This window comes from Sorghum bicolor, chromosome 10 (genome assembly GCF_000003195.3).
Source record: "Sorghum bicolor cultivar BTx623 chromosome 10, Sorghum_bicolor_NCBIv3, whole genome shotgun sequence".
In the NCBI taxonomy this organism is placed as follows: Eukaryota; Viridiplantae; Streptophyta; class Magnoliopsida; order Poales; family Poaceae; genus Sorghum; species Sorghum bicolor.
In genome coordinates, this window is record NC_012879.2 from 42,271,755 (window position 1) to 42,291,976 (window position 20,222).

The window sequence follows — 20,222 nt, forward strand, 5'->3', positions numbered from 1 at the left end:
GGGGACTAGCTGTGGGGGTATAAACCCCTATACCCTTACGGCTAGACTTTAGCCAGGAAGCTTGGCCCACTACAAGACGAGTTCAAGGTTTGATCCGACAGCTCGGAGTTTCGCACAAGGAAACAAGACGTGGAGATCAAGCAGGATTCTAGTCGGTTAGAATAGGAATTGATATCGAATTATCTATGGCAATTGTAACCGACTAGGATTAGTTTCTAGATCTGTAACCCTGCCCTCCAGACTATATAAGGAGGGGCAAGGGACCCCCCTAGGACATCATATTCTCTCAGCACAAATCAATACAACCAGACGCAGGACGTAGGTATTACGCCAACTCGGCGGCCGAACCTGGATAAAAAGCTTGTCCGTGTCTTGCGTCACCGTCGAGTTCGTAGTTCACGCACCGTCTACCGATAAACTACTACCGTGGGTATACCCCAAGGTAGACTGCCGACTATCTTTCGTCGACAATTAGTGAAGGTGGAAGGTGCAACATCAATTAGTATCATATTGCTAATTGATATAGATATGGAGAGTTTTTCTCCATATATATATATGTAACAACCTCTTAGGCAAAGCACACCAAAACTATCACGAGGAAAGCCTCTGGTTTGGAAATCTATGTGATAGTAAATAAATTAGTTTTCTTTCTCTAGTTTCTATGCTGCCAGAACATCTAGCCATGCAACTGCAGATCGCCACATCCATGTTTCTGGTTCAAACGAGCAACACGAGTTCCTGGCCGGCCTAATAGACTTAGTAATTTTTCTATTCTTTAATTCTCCTTGCCTATATGATCCCTTAATTGTGCATTGTTATACGTCGAATCACACTTAATCATGTTTGGTCAGGAAACTACCTTGGAGGAGCACTCATTACGCTGTCGATGCCCATCCAGTCCAAGCTCCCATCGCCCATCTCCTTGGGATTAACCGGCACAACTATGGCCAAAGGATGCCTGATCTCTACTTTTCTCCACGCGAAGAACTGGAACTGTTTTTTTTCCTCTAAGTCCGGTCATCACCGTCGATCCACAACTTCTCTGTCGTCGGTGAGAAATTCTGCGCCTTTGTGATTCCGTTTCTTAATTCTATGTTGACGTTATCACTATGTCGATCTTGTGGATGGACCGAACCTCCAGCTAGCTCTCCAATCACGGTGTCCACAAGCTGCCTTGCTGTCGACACTTACTAACACTACTTGAATACTAGGTTGTCTCCTCAGCATGGTGCCAGAGTGTACTAAGGTATTTATGAATATGAAGGGTCTCTAGACTATAATCTATTCTATCCACAAACGCACAGATAAAATACCTCATTGTAGCATTTCACCAGGAAAAATATTCCGGGTATCGTTATTTATAATTTTGCTTAAGAGAACGACGAAAGTGAAAATAGGGGTAAAATCTATTAAGGTGTAGACTAGAGATAAACTTGCAAGAACATGATTACTAATGAGAAACTCGTCACACAGTCACTTGCTTTGGCAGGGGGTAAGCCATAAAAATAAAGATAATGAAATATAAGCTCACAGCGATTAGAAATAGACTACTCCACATAAAATGTAAGGTGACGTCGGACTAGCAAGAGAATGGATTCTAAGCATCTATTATCTACTAAGTCACAATCTACTCTAGGCATCTACAAGATCATATATAGCACAAAAGACTCTTCATTCATATATAAGGAACATTGCTAAAGTAAATCAGAACATAGCAAGACTTACTCCACAATACATATTCTGTGTGTCCTACTAATGGAGGGTGGACTATATAAAAATCAACGAAGCTGTCACCATCGTGAACTACCACACGACCTGCCCAATAGGATACATTTGCAGGTAAATAACATCTAAGCACCACGCCCACATGTGATCTACCACCTAACTCCCACGTGTCAAGAGCTAAGCGCTTTGCAAACTTATACATAAACTCATTATCAATCATAACTATATCAAATATAGAACTAGAGCAAACTAAGAACATAATAAATAGAGACATAATGCAATTAGAATAAAGTCGTAGAGAAAGATATAAAATAATCCCAATCTTTATTGACGAAGATCCGAAATCTAGAGCGCTAGGCTCTACTTCTCTAATTCTATCTAATCAATCCTATAGAACTTGAAGGAATTGGGAGTAGCTAATTCTAATTCTCTGAGGGAGAGAAGTTCCTAAACCCTAACTTTGATGGCTTCCTCTGATAATGATTTCTCCTCTCCTCCTAGGGTGGAGAGGCCTTGCTTATATAGGCCCATCAAATGAACGTGGGCCGTCGGATCAAACCGACCTTAATAGCACGGTTTTCCTTGATCATTAAAGGCGGTGGAGCACGATCTAGGAGACGGAGCCTGATTGGCCCCTGAGGCAGGGCGGCACCCGCCCTGCCCCTAGGCCCGTTCGGCCTCCCGTTTCGTTCCCGTGGCTTCTGGACTCTTCTAGGTTAACGAAAATTGCCGCACACGTAATTATCTCGATGTAAACCCGACGTGTGGGCCTTCCTTCCATATTTTCTGATAACCCCCTGCAGAAATAGACAAACACTAAAACTCGTGGAATTCTGCCAGATAAAACCCTAATTCTAGGTGTTTGGTGTATATTGATCATTTTCCATGTTTAGTTGACGGTTGAATTTGGCATTTAAGGACTGTCAACACTTGCCTCCTCTCTGCCTGCGAGTTACCCTGCTAGATGCCATTAGCTTTGGTCAGAACCCGAAACAGCTGTTTCCGACGTAAGTAGTCACCCTTTCTCTGTTTTACTTCCTTCAAGTTGTGTTCATGGTGATACGCTCTACACAGTAGTACCACTGTTATACATGCTTTTAACTTTTAAAATTCGAGCTTAGATTTAATCTACTATTTTATTAAAGGAAATCTTATTTGATTAATACCTTCTACGTTTTGTAGCGCCGTTTTGACCCATTCAAGTTGTGTTAGATTCATTACAACAGAAATTACACGTTAGTAATAATGTTTCCCAAGTCATGTGTTTATGTTTTTGTTAATTAATTATTAAACTGATTAACGTTTATGCAATCAGATTTATAGTAAAAAGCTATATAGGTTTTATATGTCCGTGATTTATAAACAAATATTAGTTGCTTTTATAAAAATATGTTTCTAAATTCTGAGTTTGTTTAGTTTAAACACACATATAAAATTCGAATATATGCTCTCACATATTTATTCCTTTTTCAAAGTCAAGTTTAAGTAACAAATATTATGAGATGTGCTTGCAAATAAAATATGATTAGTAGCTTTAACTCTATTTTTTTAGCTAAGATATACATTGTCCAAATCAATATATATCACATGGTTTTATAAATAAAATAAACCGAGCTTATAGCCTTTGCTTCTATGACGAAGTAAATCTTCGCTAGTCGTTTCTTATTCACCGTAACTCCGATTAGTGTCCTTTTCGTGTCTACGTGATTGTAGCTACGCGTATATTTGTTTTTAAATTTTTTATTGATTGGTGTATTTTTCTAAATTTATTATGTTTGCTATGCATGTTTGTTCGGATGCTTGTGTGGTATGATCCTGTCTAGTCGGTGAGTTTTATATGGTGATCAAGAAGGACCAGAGTTGGTAATAGTGAGCAAGCAATTAATTGAAGATTTGGACTAGCAGAATCAGTAAGAGCAGCAGGAAAGCTTTTATCCAGGCAAGTATAGCATTTGGGTTTTCTTTTTGTGACCATGATCTTGTGACTAGATTAATACAACTTGAGGATTTATCTGTACGTGATCACCCGGGATAACAGTGCAACCATGAGGGCTATAATGGCTCTGGCTTTAGTTCACTATGAAGATCTTTTCTAGCTTGTTAGAGGTTACCCAAAAGGGCGCTAGAGGAGCTTGCCGTTTTGGGTAAATTGTGGCCTCTGTCTTTATGTGTATAGGCTACACGTCATTGTGCCATTGGAAAGAGGGCTCTATATCTGCGCGCCTGGGAAACCTTGCGGCCCTAACATGTTAGACGAACTTTTAGAAGGCTTCATAGTGATCCCTGCCGACCTTCCTTGGTAGTGGGTTAAGAGGTCGACGGGACTCGGGCGAAAGGGTAAATCATGACTCATGGGTAAAGATGTACAACCTCTACAGAGTGTTAAAACTAGTATACTAGTCGAGCTCACGGTCAGGAGCGGCCTTGGGGACATCTACATAAGGGTGATGATTCTTGTTGTGTTAAGATACTCATTATTTATTGTTTAATACTTTTACATTATTTATGTCACATTGATCATGAGATTGTGGGATCTATACAATCTAGTTGCTATACTTGTGGGTTTGACATGGACTCACTCTTGCTATTTCTCCCACCTCAGGAGGAGTTTAGACTTTTGATCAACCTGTCAGTTGGATCCTGTAGAGTGAAGTTAATACCCAAAGTTGGAGTTATCTTCCGTTGTTTGCTGCCTAAGGTTATGTCTCATTTATTATGTACGTTATATATATTATGCATTGTATTTTGATATTACCCCTTATTTGTAGCTATATGTGAGATTTGACTTCTAAAACTCACATATGGTGCATATCTGGTTTTGTTATTAAAATCGGATATTACAAAGTGGTATCAAAGCAATGTTGACTGTAGGACGCAAGCCTAGTTAGAAATTGCCCGTCTTAAGCTTTTGGAGTTGGCATGAAATCCTTGTTCTACAAACCTTGATATTTTCAACTACACTATATCCCTTTCCTTGCTAATTATCTCCACCCTATTGCTTATTTTAAAAGTACTTGTTCTCATCTTCACTCCTTGATTTTGTATGCTTTTATAACTTTGTCTTTCCATCTTCCTACGTCTTTGAAATAGAAGTTTAAGAATCTTTACCCTTAATATGAAGATAACAATAGTATCGCAAGTTGAGTCAATGTTTGAAGTGTGAACCTTTAGTGCTTAGTTGGTTTATCATTATGCTTATGCTTGATTTGGATCTTTGTAATGAGTGCAATGATCTTGTGAGTTTTCTCCACAATTTCATTTAGTTTATATGACTAAGGTATAAGGATTAATGTAATAAATAGTTGAGTTTTGGTTTCTCTTGTTGTTTTATCCGTCCTTTCCAGAGTATCTCGTCTTTATCAGTTTATATATCTATTCTGGGATGATCTAAAATCACAAGAAAATTCTGTACAATAGTAGATTTCAAGATCTTTCTCGGACCTCAAGCATCACCCCCATATCTATTTGGTATTGGAGTTATGAAAATCACAAGATGATACAGTTGTGCTATCAGAAATCTGGACCAGTTTCGGTTACTCACTGATTTAGACAAATGTAACTATAGAATTTGGAAAGGTATTCTATAGAAAAGTTATAGACAATTTGCTAAGCTTTCCAACGATATAAGCTGGAACTTATTTGGATAATTAGAACCCGAGATATAATATTTACAATTGGATGTTTCTGTTCTGTTTCAATATCTGGACAGGTCTGGTATTTCCTATTTTCAGCCAATTTAAATTCAGAATCTGGGAAAATATTGTATACGAAGTTGTAGAGGATTTTATAAGCTTTCCATCAATATAAGGATCATCTCCATATGATTTATATAGCTCGATATATGACCTCTATAAGATATTGCACCTTTGCTGAGACATTGTCAGGATGGATATAACGTTTGGTTATTTTACCTGAGCTTAAGGACATAACCTAAGGATGTCTTCTATATGAAAGTTGTGGAGAATTTCATAAGTTTTCTAACGGTATAAGACACAACTCCATTGGATTAACAGAATAAGAGTTATACATATTTTACCACGCTGGTGTTTTTCATATCGCGAGGAAATTTTAGGATACCTGTTTGTTCTTTTACACATAAGTTTCTTGGGATGTCAGAAGGTCTCAATGCTAGATAACTTGTCAAGAAAAAGTGCAAGCTACCTTTTCTTGTGTTCCCTAGTTGACCTTTCTTAAGGGGGGTAGCCTAATTAAAGGAGTTACAAGGAGAAGAATTGATTAATGTTGGATCATATGTAAGGATCACAAGTGTTCGGTAAATTTGGTATTGTTTCAAGATATCATCCCACTTGGAGAATATCAATGGAGGTATATGTCATGGCTGATACTCATAGATGGAGAGTTGTGCTTATGAGGATCAGATGACAAGAAAGTCCACAAAGTTATATGTACGATGTGAGAGTGAAACAACTTAACTGTGATAAAGGTACTAATCATTGGAACTTAGTGATGAAACCAACCTGGATTAAGAGATTTGGTACAAGTGAATTTAAAAGACTATATGATGTGTAGCGTCTAAAAAGGATATGAGAGCTAGTCTCTAGTGTCCCCCAATCAATCTTGTCTTAAGGGGGTAGTACCTTGATATCACGGGATGATGCATTTTTAATTTATCTTGAAGTGAGAATTGTCTCTTGAGATACCCCATGACTATGATCATCTATCCTTGCTCATGTTATTGACGTTGGTCACTTAATGACAAGAAGTATAGTATCCCATGAATTAGGAGCCCTATATGAAGCCTCTCACTGATATGTGGGAAGAGACTGATGTTTCTACCGTTGAAGGAATGTTACGAGTACGATGAAGTTGAGTACTATCCAAATAATAATGTTAAAGAGCAAGTTGGGAGTGAACCGAGTCAGAATCCACAACGACGAAGCTAAAAAAACTGTAAGAAGCCTGTTCTTGGATGTAAAGCGCAACGAAACTATGTTAATGGAAGACTGAGCAATGTGGGTGTGAATAACATTTAGGGAGCTACCAAAGTATGTGAGTGAGATGACTAGGAGTTTCTTTGAATGACAAGATATGGTTTGAGATTTATTGGAGGCTTTATAAATTAGGGACATAAGAGTTTCCTTCGTGTTGCATTCCATTAAAACTAGGTTATGTTCTTGTGTAGAAAGGAAAAGTGGACTAGTGATTGGAGTACCTGAGTGTGTAAAGTGGAATCCGTACCAAGACGATGCAACCACACAAGGAAGGGAAGATTTAAAGACGGAGTATAGACATCTCTTTGATCACCATCTTCCGAATCTCGAGGACGAGATTCATCTTAAGGGGGGTAGAATTCTAATACACTAAATTTTGTTTCTTTGAAAATAGAGCTAAACAATTTATTTTGTATTTTTGTGCTCATGAAAACATAGGAAAATATTTTTAAAAAATAAAATAAAATTCATCATACGGTTTAACAACGCTGTTGTGCATACATGCTGGTACATAAGATTTGATGTAATGTTTGCTTGTTGCTCCTTTGTGTGTTGAGAGTGAGCAAAGTTTTTAAAATGCGCTTAGTGGATCGATCTTTCTTGGCCGGTATGTCTTTATCTTTATCTATAACAAAATTCCTTGTTTCTAAGCTCAAGTTTTTATTAGGAGCATCCTAAAATCTTTTCGGTGTCACCTAAATCTCTTCTTTTAGTTTCTAATCCATCACTTTTCGACAATTTTTCCAGCTTCTATTTTTTTTAGCATAATCTAAATTTTAGATGCTCCATATTATCTCATCAAGAGCTCCAAACACTTTATCTAGGTTCCTCATATTCTATAATAGCTTTGAGAATTTTCCCTGAATTTCGGAGTTTTTGGAGTATTTTTCGGAGCTTAAATAATAATTCTAGACTTTTCTAGAATTATTTTATCTATAAAATTAATTAATTCCGAAAAATAATAAAACCATTCTTCCTTTTTAACGCTCAAATCTCATGTGCAATAATTATTATAAATCACAAAGACCATGTCTTTATTTATTATTTTTAATGGGCTTTAATATTTATTTAGGCTCATTAGTAAAGGTGGAAGGTACAATATCAATTAGTACCATATTGCTAATTGATATAGATATGGAGAGTTTTTCTCCCTATATATATATATATATATATATAAACTTTTTGGGCAAAGCATACCAAAACTATCACGAGGAAAGCCCCTAGTTTGGGAATCTATGTGATAATGAATAAATTAGTTTTTTCTCTAGTTTCTACGGTGCCAGAACATCTAGCCATGCAACTGCAGATCGCCACATCCATGTATGTTTCTGGTTCAAACGAGGAACACGAGTTCCTGGCCGGCCTAATAGAGTTAGTAATTCTTCTATTCTTTAATTCTCCTTGCCGATATGATCCCTTAATTGTGCATTGTTATACGCTGAATCACGTTTGGTCAGGAAACTACCTTGGAGGAGCACTCATGTACGCTGTCGATGCCCAGTCCAAGCTCCCATCGCCCAACTCCTTGGGATTAACCGGCACGACTGTGGCCAAAGGATGCCTGATCTCTACTTTTCTCCACGCGAAGAACTGGAACTGTTTTTTTTCCTCCAAGTCCGGCCATCATCATCGATCCACAACTTCTCTGTCGTCGGTGAGAAACTCTGCGCCTTTGTGATTCCGTTTCTTAATTCTATGTTGACGTTATCACTATGCCGATCTTGTGGATGGACCGAACCCCCAGCTAGCTCTCCAATCACGGTGTCCACAAGCTGCCTTGCCTCCTCTCTGCCTGCGAGTTGCCCTGCTGGATGCCATTAGCTTTGGTCAGAACCCGAACCGGCTAGTTTCCAACGTAAGTAGTCGCCCTTTCTCTGTTTTACTTCCTTCAAGTTGTGTTCATGGCGATATGCTCTACAGGGTAGTACCACTGTTATACATGCTTTTAACTTTAAAATTCGAGCTTAGATTTAATCTACTATTTTATTAAAGGAAATCTTATTTGATTCATACCTTCTACGTTTTAGCGCCGTTTTGACCCATTCAAGTTGCGTTAGATTTATTACAACGGAAATTACGCGTTAGTAATAATGTTTCTCAAGTCATGTGTTTATGTTTTTGTTAATTAATTACTAAACTGATTAACATTTATGCAATCAGATTCATAGTAAAAAGCTATATAGGTTTTATTTGTCAGTGATTTATAAACAAAATATTAGTTGCTTTATAAAAATATGTTTCTAAATTCTGAGTTTGTTTAGTTTAAACACACATATAAAATTTGAATATATGCTCTCACATATTTATTCCTTTTTCAAAGTCAAGTTTAAGTAACAAATATTATGAGATGTGCTTGCAAATAAAATATGATTAGTAGCTTTAACTCTTTTTTTTAGCTAAGATATACATTGTCCAAATCAATATCTGTCACATGGTTGTATAAATAAAATAAACCGAGCTTACAGCCTTTGCTTCTATGATGAAGTAAATCTTAGCTAGTCGTTTCTTATTCACCGTAACTCCGATTAGTGTACTTTTTGTGTCTGCGTGATTGTAGCTGCGCGTATATTTATTTTTAAACCTTTTTATTGATTGATGTATTGTTCTAAATTTATTATGTTTGCTATGCATGTTTGTTTGGATGCTTGTGTGGTATGATCTTGTCTAGTCGGTGAGTTTTATGTGGTGATGAAGAAGGACCGGAGTTGGTAATAATGAGCAAGCAATTAATTGAAGATTTGGACTAGCAGGAAAGCTTTTATCCAGGCAAGTATAGCATTTGGGTTTTCTTTCTGTGACCATGATCTTGTGACTAGATTAATACAACTTGAGGATTTATCTGTACGTGATCACCCGGGATAACAGTGCAACCATGAGGGCTATAATGGCTCTGGTTTTAGCTCACTATGAAGATCTTTTTTAGCTTGTTAGAGGTTACCCGAAAGGGCGCTAGAGGGGCTTACCGTTTTGGGTATATTGTGGCCTCTGTCTTTATGTGTATAGGCTACGCGTCATTGTGCCATTGGAAAGAGGGCTCTATATCTGCGCGCCTGGGAAACCTTGCGGCCCTAACATGTTAGACGAACTTTTGAAAGGCTTCATAGTGATCCCTGCTGACCTTTCTTGGTAGTGGGTTAAGAGGTCGACGGGCCTCGGGCGAAAGGGTAAATCATAACTCATGGGTAAAGATGTACAACCTCTACAGAGTGTTAAAACTAGTATACTAGTCGAACTCACGGTCAGGAGCGTCCTTGAGGACATCTACATAAGGGTGATGATTCTTGTTGTGTTAAGATACTCATTATTTATTGTTTAATACTTTTACATTATTTATGTCACATTGATCATGAGATTGTGGGATCTATACAATCTAGTTGCTATACTTATGGAGTTCGACATAGACTCACTCTTGCTATTTCTCCCACCTCAAGAGGAGTTTAGACTTGTGATCAACCAGTCAGTTGGATCCTGTAGAGTGAAGTTAATATCCGAAGTTGGAATTATCTTCCGTTGTTTGCTGCCTAAGGTTATCTCTCATTTATTATGTACGTTATATATATTATGCATTGTATTTTGATATTACCCATTATTTATAGATATATGTGAGATTTGACTTCTAAAACTCACATATGGTGCATATGTGGTTTTGTTATTAAAATCGGGTATTACAGTCCCAGCCTGATAATGAGCGATTTGGTCAACTTATCTTATCGATTTCGTCAATATAGATTTTAGTTCTATCTGTCCATTTTAAACATTTTTTTTGCAAATTACACAAGCTTAATATATACGCACACTCACTCCTATGAACATAGATATACAAACCCTATCCCGATAAGCATCTCCGAAAATACTATACGATATATCTTGAGATTGACAAAGTCACCACAAACATCTCGCTATCAACCTAAACTTTGCCTACCACTAAAAGCACAACACTGTTAAATCATAGAATAAATCTAAAAAAATACGAATATCCATGCTAAAGTCGAGCACTTAAATTCAGATGAGTAGGTTTAAATACAAGAAACCTAACCAATTGAGCTAGCCTCTTAGGCTGGCCATTGTGGCTTATTGGCCTTCCTTTAGTAATCGAGTCAGCTACCCAACGCCGTGTCGATAAAGCCAATTCTATTCCCTAGCCAAGAACTGGAGCATCTAAGCAGCGATAATGAACCATCGCCCGTCCTTAGTCACAAAGGAAACACGAATTGTTGTCCGGTTTGTCATTGTCGAAGATTCGTAGTGCAGCACGCCCCATGCATCAAGCCGTTCCGGTTGCGTGTTGGGCACATGATCTTGGATCGATTGATCTCCTGCCAACGGTACGTCGGTCCATCCGTAATGGAGTATGTACACCATTTGTGCAGCACCACAGAAAAGCAAGGGTCGCATCGTGCTGAGCAACAAGGGTTTATTTATTTACCACTGAAATTTACAAGCTACAGCAGTAGCATAAACCGTAAACGTACCATCCCAACATCTGTATCACGTACACACTGACATACATAGGACTAGAGTAACATCAACTGGCATCACGGAGATAGGGAGCAGCATGCACCCACAATCAGCACAAAGTAGTAGCAAAAGAACCAAGCTGAAGCCATCAGACCGATCGAGATTACATGTATATACCATGCAAACGAAAAGCCATTCACGCAAAAGGACACCAGCATTCATAATCTGCGGTTGATCCTAGTTCTGCTTCTTGGATTTGACCGGACCCCTGGGGATTTTGCTCAGGACCTTGGCATCCAGCACCTCGTACTGCTTGAGGGCCTCGGTGTGTGCCCTTCCAGCGAAATGGTCCACCTTGTCCTGGTACTTGTCGTACAAGATTGGCACCGTGTGGAGCAACAGGACGGCTGTTTGATTCAATTGATCAGTCTAGCAGCTTACAGTATGAGAAATTACAAAACAAGTACCCCTCCATTATAAATTATAAGAGGTTTTGTTTTTTTCTAGATACATAACTTTTGCTATGGACTTAGATATACACATTATATCTAGGTACTTAGTAAAAGCAATCTATAAAAAAGCTAAAACGTCTTATATTTTGGAAGAGAGGGAGTACTGTGTATGTTCGAAGAGAGTTACCAATGTATATCAAGGTGAGGAAGTCACAGCTGCTTCCAAATACAGAGTTAACCCACAGCCCCACGATCACCTGAGTAAACATGCAAAAGAAGTTGGAACAATCTCAAATCAGTGACAAGCATGAGATAAAAAACAAATGTTTAGCTGTTATAAGAGCACAAACATACAAACAAAAACTTCTTCAGATCATGCCCCATTGCAATCTCATGGAATAAGTGAAGTGCTCTGTTGATGTCATTGCATAATGCTCGTGAAACATTCACAACAAGATCCTCAGGTATCTGCACTACTGGAATATCTGGTGGACTCCTGCAGAGGCAACACATTGACATAAATAAGATGGATTTCTGCCTTAAATGTAATATGTGAGGATCATCCTATGTCTCAATACTCACTTCCTGATAAAGGTGGTAGCTTTGGACCAGAGGAATAAGATGGCAAGCACACCAATCAGTGCATGGGATATCAGAGTCAGGAGATGGTAATCAAGCACTTCGAACAGAACCCAGATGACAGTTGCACCCCCTATTACAACAGCAGAAGTTTTCTTGTCTTTCCATAACAGAACATCAGCAGCTGCAGAAAGTTTTCCACAAGGAGCAGAATTAGAACAAAAAGATAACAGCAATGACCTAAGCTAAATGCCAGGTCTTCCACTCAATTGAGGTTAACTCATGATTTAAAGATGTCTTCATACATCAATTTCATACCATTAGTCAGAGGAAGAATACTCAAGATCATGGCCAATTGGCAAAGTGGAAAATTCAGGGATTATACATCATAATGTTAAATTCTTAGCATGTGTTTGGTTTAGAGACAGGGTGATGGGACGGTTATGTCCATGTTTTTTTTTTATATTTGTGAGCTCCTAAGATACTAGTAGTAACTCTCTATCTTTCTCTCTTCTACTAAGTCCTATCAGGGACATCCCTTAATCCCATGTCAGCCCACCTGGTACAAAAGGAGGAAAATTCAATTGTATGTTGGAAATATTTGAACTTTTGATCAAACAACAATTAACTTTCTGGCCTGGAATTAAGGCTTGCATGTAAAATTGTGGAGATTTCTGCTCCAACTTTAGTATCCATCTTAAATTGATTTTTCTTCTCCGATGACTATCAAGCATCGACATTTCCCATTCCACTCCTGATCCACCTATCTTTAGCACCATATACAATTTTCCCCTTTACATTAGCAAGAAGTCATAGTCACGCAGCAAATTATTATTGTCCATCTCTTCCACTACCATAAGGTTAACCTAGTCTTGATATATCATGAACTTCACTAGCTATAGTCATTTTGTTTCTTTTCAGGTACATGGTCCCTTAGTAAGCCTAAGCCTGTGCGAATAACAAGAATGATGTGCCAAGTTTTCAGGTACCCAGCTCAGTATGCAGTTCATGAGCATTTTCCAGCTGCCTGACATTGACAAATTCCTGCCCCACGTGTGTTCCAATAAACTTTAGCCAATGTATTTCCCCTTTCCAATGAAAAGAAAGAAAAATACTATTTCTGAGGACAACACAAAATATCTAGATACACTTGTAACTGGTATTGTGCATCTCCTTCAGTACACTGAGTTTGACCTGCTCCTGTTCTAATAGTTGCGTCCATAGTTTCAGCCATATGTTCCTCTTATGGTTATCAGGATCAAACTAAAATTTTTCCAAAGTAAGTGATCATTCACAAAGAATTCACTTATCATTACAGTAGAACTGGAAAATAGAAGCACAGTTTCAAACATCACTGTATATGGCAACATATTAAAAATTAAAATTTGTTACCAAAGCAGATTATCTAGATTTTTAACTGTAATGATTAAAAAAGAGGAGTCAGAAACCATATGATTCAAGTGTAGATTTACTTTTACAATTCTGTTGGTGTAACCACCTGTCAAAAGCCATTAACATCTTCTCGAGCGAAACATTGCGTCCCTAGGAAAAATGGACAAAAGGCATTGTTTCCAATGAAAAGGCCAACTTGCGCTTTTATACTTGTCACCATCATTGCATCTACGAGTCCAATAAACAATGAATCTAAAGATTCTGCTTGCATATCTTTCTTTTTGGCAGCAGTTTTCTGGGGAGAAACTAATATCAATATTCTTTAAATCAGCAATTTTGTAGGTACGTTTCTTTGCAGTCGCAAATTATTAACTTTTCTTAGAACATATTTCTGATCTGGAAAACTTAGCTGAAAGCCAGAAACATGCATAAGCTAGTGGTTTATTAATAACTATTCTAAACCATGACAACATGCTCTTTTAGTTACAACTTACAAGAGCTGTGAATTAGATCTAAGGGATGCTAACACAAAGAAGGAACAACCATTCCCCGTCCACAAATTAAGTAGACCCAAGACAGACAGTTTCAGGAGAGAAGACGTTTCCTGAGCATATTTTTACCAAAGCAATCTATTCATACATGAAGCCCAGTAGGCTTCGATCTTCCTTCGCGAACGCACCGAATTAATAAGTACAGCCGGTGGCTGAAACTTTGTAATAATGAATGATTGAATGCAAAACTCCCGCAGAGGCCTAAATAAAATGTCTTGATCTTAGAAAAAAACACAAAGCTCGGTTAGACACCTAACCTCCAAATAACCAAGGCCAGCACACCCCCTGTCAAAAGGAGGGAAAAAGGACAACGAACACAACAAAATGATCGATAGCACACCCGTTAATTATTTTTGAACAAAATTTGACATACCTAACTGCACAAATTGATTTGAATAATTTTCGCAAATAGAAAACTCTGAATAAATAATCAAGTTCACCCCCTGCGTTATCTCATCTGTGGTTTCCTATGCACTTCGAACAATAATAACCAGAAAGAAACAAACCACAACTCCTGTTGTCAATAACAAACCAGAAATCCAAGCTAACGCCATACGATTGAATCGAAGCACAGAAAGAAAAACAGCACAGAAGGGAGAAAGGGAAGAAAGAAATCCGTACTTTTACCGCCCCCAAGGGCCTTGTGCACGGAGTTGTCCTCTCCAAGAAGCCTGAATCCCCGGGACCTTACCTCCGGCGCCGGAGCAGACACCTTCTCCGTTGAGGCGCCGTCAGCAGCAGGCTGCAGGGGCGGGTCCGAGACGCCCTCGGCTGGGGCCGCCGGGGTCGGAGGCGGCGAGGCAACGTTCTCCTCCGCCGGATCGGCCATGGCACCCAAAGGAAAACAAGCTGTGAGAAGAAGCGAACCTTTCCCCTTTCTCTCTCTCTGTGTCGGTCTCCTAAAGTGCAAGCTGTGTGGTTTTTGCTTATGCTCTCGCCGCCTTTTCTTCGTGGGGACAAGAAGATAGAGCAAGAGCTGGATGGAGATCTCTAGAATACGGCGCGAAAGAAACGGCCGTCACGACTCACGACGTGTCGCCGCTCCTCGTTATCGACCTGCTACGTGTACGCAGAAGGATTTATATGACGAAGGGTGGTTTTGAGGGAAAAACAAAAGATTTATATGACGAAAGGGTGAGGGGGAGGATATGCGGCACCGTCGCAACGCAGGCCAGCGTGCGGCACCGCTGATTGCTTTCGCATCATGTGCTGCTTTATTTACATTTTTTTTTGTCCATCTATAAACCTAGCCTATTAAACTCATGTAATCCTAGGTGCACAGAGTGAACGAAGATTAGCTCCAACAATCGACTTTTAAAATAGATCTAAGTATTCTTTCTATATTTTAATAAAAGAGATAAAAGTTAACTTTTAATCAAAAGCTAGACTCTTACACATATTTTAAAATCAAGTGACAGTGTTACGGTGGTTTGACCATATTAAGAGTTGTTATTAAAAGTAAATATTATTGGACATGTTGACTTAGAGCTATTAGAATGAGCTCTTGCTGTTATGGGTGCCCTTAGGGCACTCACAATGCAAGACTCTATCACAGAGTCCAAGACACTTAATTACATATTATTTATGGTATTTTGCTGATGTGGCAGCATATTTATTGAAGAAAGAGGTAGAAAAAATAAGACTCCAAATCTTATTTAAACTCCAAATCCATATTGTTCGAGGTAATAAATAATTTTAGACTCTATGATAGAGTCTGCATTGTGAGTGTCCTTAAGTAGTGTTGTAAGCTATGATTCCATATGACACCACTACTTATAAAAATTTTCCTGGTTTCGAAGCCCAAACAATGAGAGACTTACCGCCTATTTAAATGCTCCTCTAAACTTTATACCTCATCTAAACTTTATTAGAGCTAAAATCTCTAAATATATAGTCTAAAGTTGAATCTAAACTTTAGCTCACCTCACATTAAAAAGTAGGTCTGAAAGCTAAGCTAAATGCTCTAAAGTTTTTAGAGCTTTAAAGTTTAGAGAGATGGATCCAAAAAGGCCTTTAGCCTATAATCTGATTAAATAATTAAAAAAATATAGAATTACCTATATAAAGTGATAAACTATTATAAGTTGATAGATGACATAGCACACTAATATAGATAGCTAAATGCATGTTAGTGAATGTGTGCCTTGCTGGGTGGATATTATAATTGCATGTACTAGCAATAATTAATTACATGTGCTAGTGGATTGGTGAGTTGGATAACTTACATGTGGAGATATACTGTTGTTAGTGAAGTTTATGATTATAAAAGATATAAATACCAGCTAAAAACGCTCTAACTGATTCGAACAAACTAATTTAGCTAGCTTTTCCAGACTATTATAATTTATAAGATGTTTAACTGAATCAAACAGCTTATATTAACGTGAGCTTATACTACTTTGGAAAATAGAAACATTAGTCCAATGTAATATTCACCCTATGCTCTTTTATTAGAGCGATATGGTTTGAGGAAAAATGATAAATGGAATGTCTACCGATTCATTTACTCTCCTCAAACATGCGAAAGTTCACGACCGGACAGAGCATCCACTGTAGCATATAAAAATTTTAAGACATCCGGTTGTGTTTTAATAGCACTATTGACCCTATCTAGAGCAATGAAATATCTCGCCGATCCATCGCCTCCCAAACACCAAACTATGTACCTCCTCTTCCCTTGCACAACCGCACCTCCGTTCCGCCTCCCAGTGTTGTCTGCTCTCCCAAGTGTTGCCCCTCTCTATCACCAGCGCCACAACTAGCATTGTGCCACCTCACGCTAGCATCTATGCTTCACTCTCTCTATCGCCGCCCTTCCCATTATCGACGCTACAGCTCTACCTCTCTCCTGACCGCCCCCTTCTCAATGATGTCATGATTGGTAGCCTTCTCGATTAATGATTTCTCCATTGTTTAATTGTTTTGCTTTTACTAGATTTTTTATCTTGCCTCTTGTAGGGTTAGGATTTCCACCACATGATGCATTCGAGAAGGTGTATACTAGATGTGTTCTTCAATTTAGTACATTAATCTGAGGTCAGGTTTATTAATTTATAGTTCGGTAATCTTTTTGCAGTGACTCTAGCTTTAATTGTTTTCCCTCTTATGTACATCACTTTTTACTTTGCCTCTATTTCATCCATATCTAAATTAGATCAACACCAAGTCTAATACAAGACCAAGCCATTGCTCAAATTTAGACCCAGTGCAGTGCTTATGCATGAATTTTCTATGTTTAAACGTACCGACATCAATAGGCAACTTAGATTATCAAATTATCTTGAAGGTACAATCGACACAGAGATGATTAGGTTTATGCTTCTTTCATTTATCATGGTTTTATTTATTTTCATGTGCTTGTTTTGGTGGAGGTGCAATTAGTTTTACTAAACTTGTCTCAACCCAATGATCGTTCTAACTAAAACTTTTTTAGACACACCATTAAACTCTGAGACTCTAACCAAATCCTCATCAACCCCGAGACCGAGTGTTATCTCGGATGGTTTGTTCGTTGGTGTGTGAACCACCGGAAGCGAGTTTGATCATCCCTGGGATCGACTCCGTTTCTCACCGAGGTAGGTTCCCAAAATAATTCTAGTTGTCTTGCATGGATACAATACAATTTTCGTATCTTTTAGCCATGTTATCTTAGGCCTAGATATAGGTTATAGATCTAGCTTGCGCATTAGGATGGAGGTGTGAGTGTGTGTGGTGTGTGTTGTATGAGTTAGTGCGTGAGTTCAAATACTACATCTTGTACTTGAAGGTTGAGGCAATAAAAGAACCCTCAACCCCTAGCACAAGCCCTTGGGTCACCTCATCACCTGTTTGATACCTATACCTTATCCAATAAGAGGCCTTGGCCATAACACTAGTTCAAACCTTCTCGGGCTATGGACGATCCTATCACACCATTTTAGGGCAGCTCATTCCTAAATGTGGAGCTGTTTGACTAAAAAACGTAGAGCGGTGCTGAAAACATGGAGCAAAGCAGTCCCAAACACCCCTATATAATGTATTTTTTCTATCAGCCAATAGTGTTTTCCTCTCACAATAAATCAGTGAACAGTATTTTCCAGTCCTAATAGAAGTACATATCTTGTATTCCATGAGCCATCTAATTTCAAGTTTAATTAAATTTAATAAAAATATTGACATTTATACTCTACTAGGTTTACTATGTTAATATATAATAATCATACTTATTTGATACTACATTCATTCCCTTTTGTAAGATGCATACGTATATAATCATTTAAATTTAAAACTTTTTGATTAATAAATTCGCTAATGTTTTCTAACTATTATAACACAAATTTGATATTGCTACATTTATAAGCAATTATACTATCTAAATTTATGGATCCTACTGCTCAAATTTGGATTGATATTGCTAGATTTGTAAGCAATTATACTAAATAAATTTAATCGATTTTAGGATTTTTTAAGTTGATGGTTAGGTGTAAGGTCCAAATGGCTAGAGGGGGGTGAATAGCCTATTTAAAATTTCTACAAACTTCACTAAGCAAGTGAGTTAGTAAAACAAATGGCGAAGCAATTCTAGCACTAGCTCAACTAAGCTATGCAAGCCACCTATGCAAACTAGTACGAGGCTAAACACTAAAGCACAACAATAAGAGAAGGCTAGTTACACTCCTAAACAAGAAGACTAAACTAAACAAGCTAAACAACTAGCAAGGTATACAAGTAAGTAAAGGAGTGGAGAGTGATTGTTATACCAATGTTGTAGAGTAGAGATATATCTGACCAATCACTCACAATCACAAGAGAATCCTTGGCAAGAGATGACACAAGATTTTTTACCGAGGTTCACTTGCTTCCCGGCAAGCTACTCCTCGTTGTGGCGATACACCCACTTGATGGATCACGAGCTAATTGGCAATCCAAAGCCAAACCCTCAGCGGGTGCCGCACATCCACTCACAATATGGGGATCCTCCAAGCCACGAGCAATCCACTAAAGTAGCCAATTGCGATCTCCCGCGGGGAAGGCTCAAGAACCCCTCACAAATCACTTGGTGAGGCTCGAAACAATCTCCAATCACGAGCTCAACACCACCGCTGCTCCAAGCCGTCTAGGGCGTCAGGAAACACCCAAGAGTAACAAGAAATCCGCAGCAAACTCAAGAATCAAGTGCCACTAAATGCAACTCTCAAAGCAATGCACTTGAATCTCACTCAATCTCACTAGGATTAGCAATCAAGCAAGGAGATGAGTGGAGGGAGTGTTCTCTAGCTCAATGTATGCCTCAAGTATTCAAATGTGCAAGAGAGAACCTCCCAAAGCCGGCCACCTTCTATTTATAAGCCCCTCAAAGAAACTAGCCGTTGGCTGTTTTCACTGGGCTGAAATCGGGGGCACCGGACGCTAACCGGACGCTCGACTCCCTACGTCCGGTGCACTGGAGTTGGCCACGTGTCCGTCCTGAAACTCGCATGTCAGATCGTAACGGGCACCTGCGGATCACCGGACGCTCTGCAGGTCCACACCGGACGCGTCCGGTGCACACCGGACTCATGCGTAGAGAGTTCCGCAAACCTGCGGGTCACCGGACGCTAAAATAGTCCACAACGGACGCGTCCGGTGCTCACCGGACTCATGCGCAGAGAGGATTGCAAAACCTCCTCACACCGGACGCAACCCACCGGACTCTCTTCGGTGCGTCCGGTGCACTCTGCTACACCAGACAGCACACCGGACGCTAAAGGCCAGCGTCCGGTGCCTCCGCGCTGAGCGTCCGGTGAGTGTTTTCTCACTGAGAAACAGTCCCGCGACTTCTCCAAATTTTCCACTGGCGCAATAGAAAATATACACTTATTTTTCTCAAAAGCGCCGAATCCCGCCGAGCTTGCGAGGCGGGAGGGAGAGAGGAACCCACACCCCTCTCAACCCTAGGAACTCCACCTCCTTTGTAAATGTGCTAACACCAACAAGTGTCCAACATCAAAGTGCATGTGTGTTAGCTTTTCACAAACATTTTCCCAAAGGAGTTAAGTTAGCACTTTACTAGATCCTAATGCATATGCTCAAGATATGGACCTAGTAGCACTTGATTCGAGAGATGACCGTGATTTCCCCTCTTGATAGTCGGC

General features: G+C 39.0%; 1 protein-coding gene across 1 annotated transcript; it reads right to left on the reverse strand.

Moving 5' to 3' along the window:
• Positions 11,072 to 15,199, reverse strand: LOC8085376 (reticulon-like protein B2). Its single transcript, XM_002438399.2, has 5 exons — positions 14,731 to 15,199; positions 12,170 to 12,350; positions 11,942 to 12,083; positions 11,775 to 11,844; positions 11,072 to 11,542 (listed from the first exon to the last, which is right to left on the reverse strand). The coding sequence occupies exons 1-5, from the start codon at positions 14,936 to 14,938 to the stop codon at positions 11,373 to 11,375; spliced, it is 771 nt and encodes a 256-aa protein (XP_002438444.1). The 5' UTR covers positions 14,939 to 15,199; the 3' UTR covers positions 11,072 to 11,372.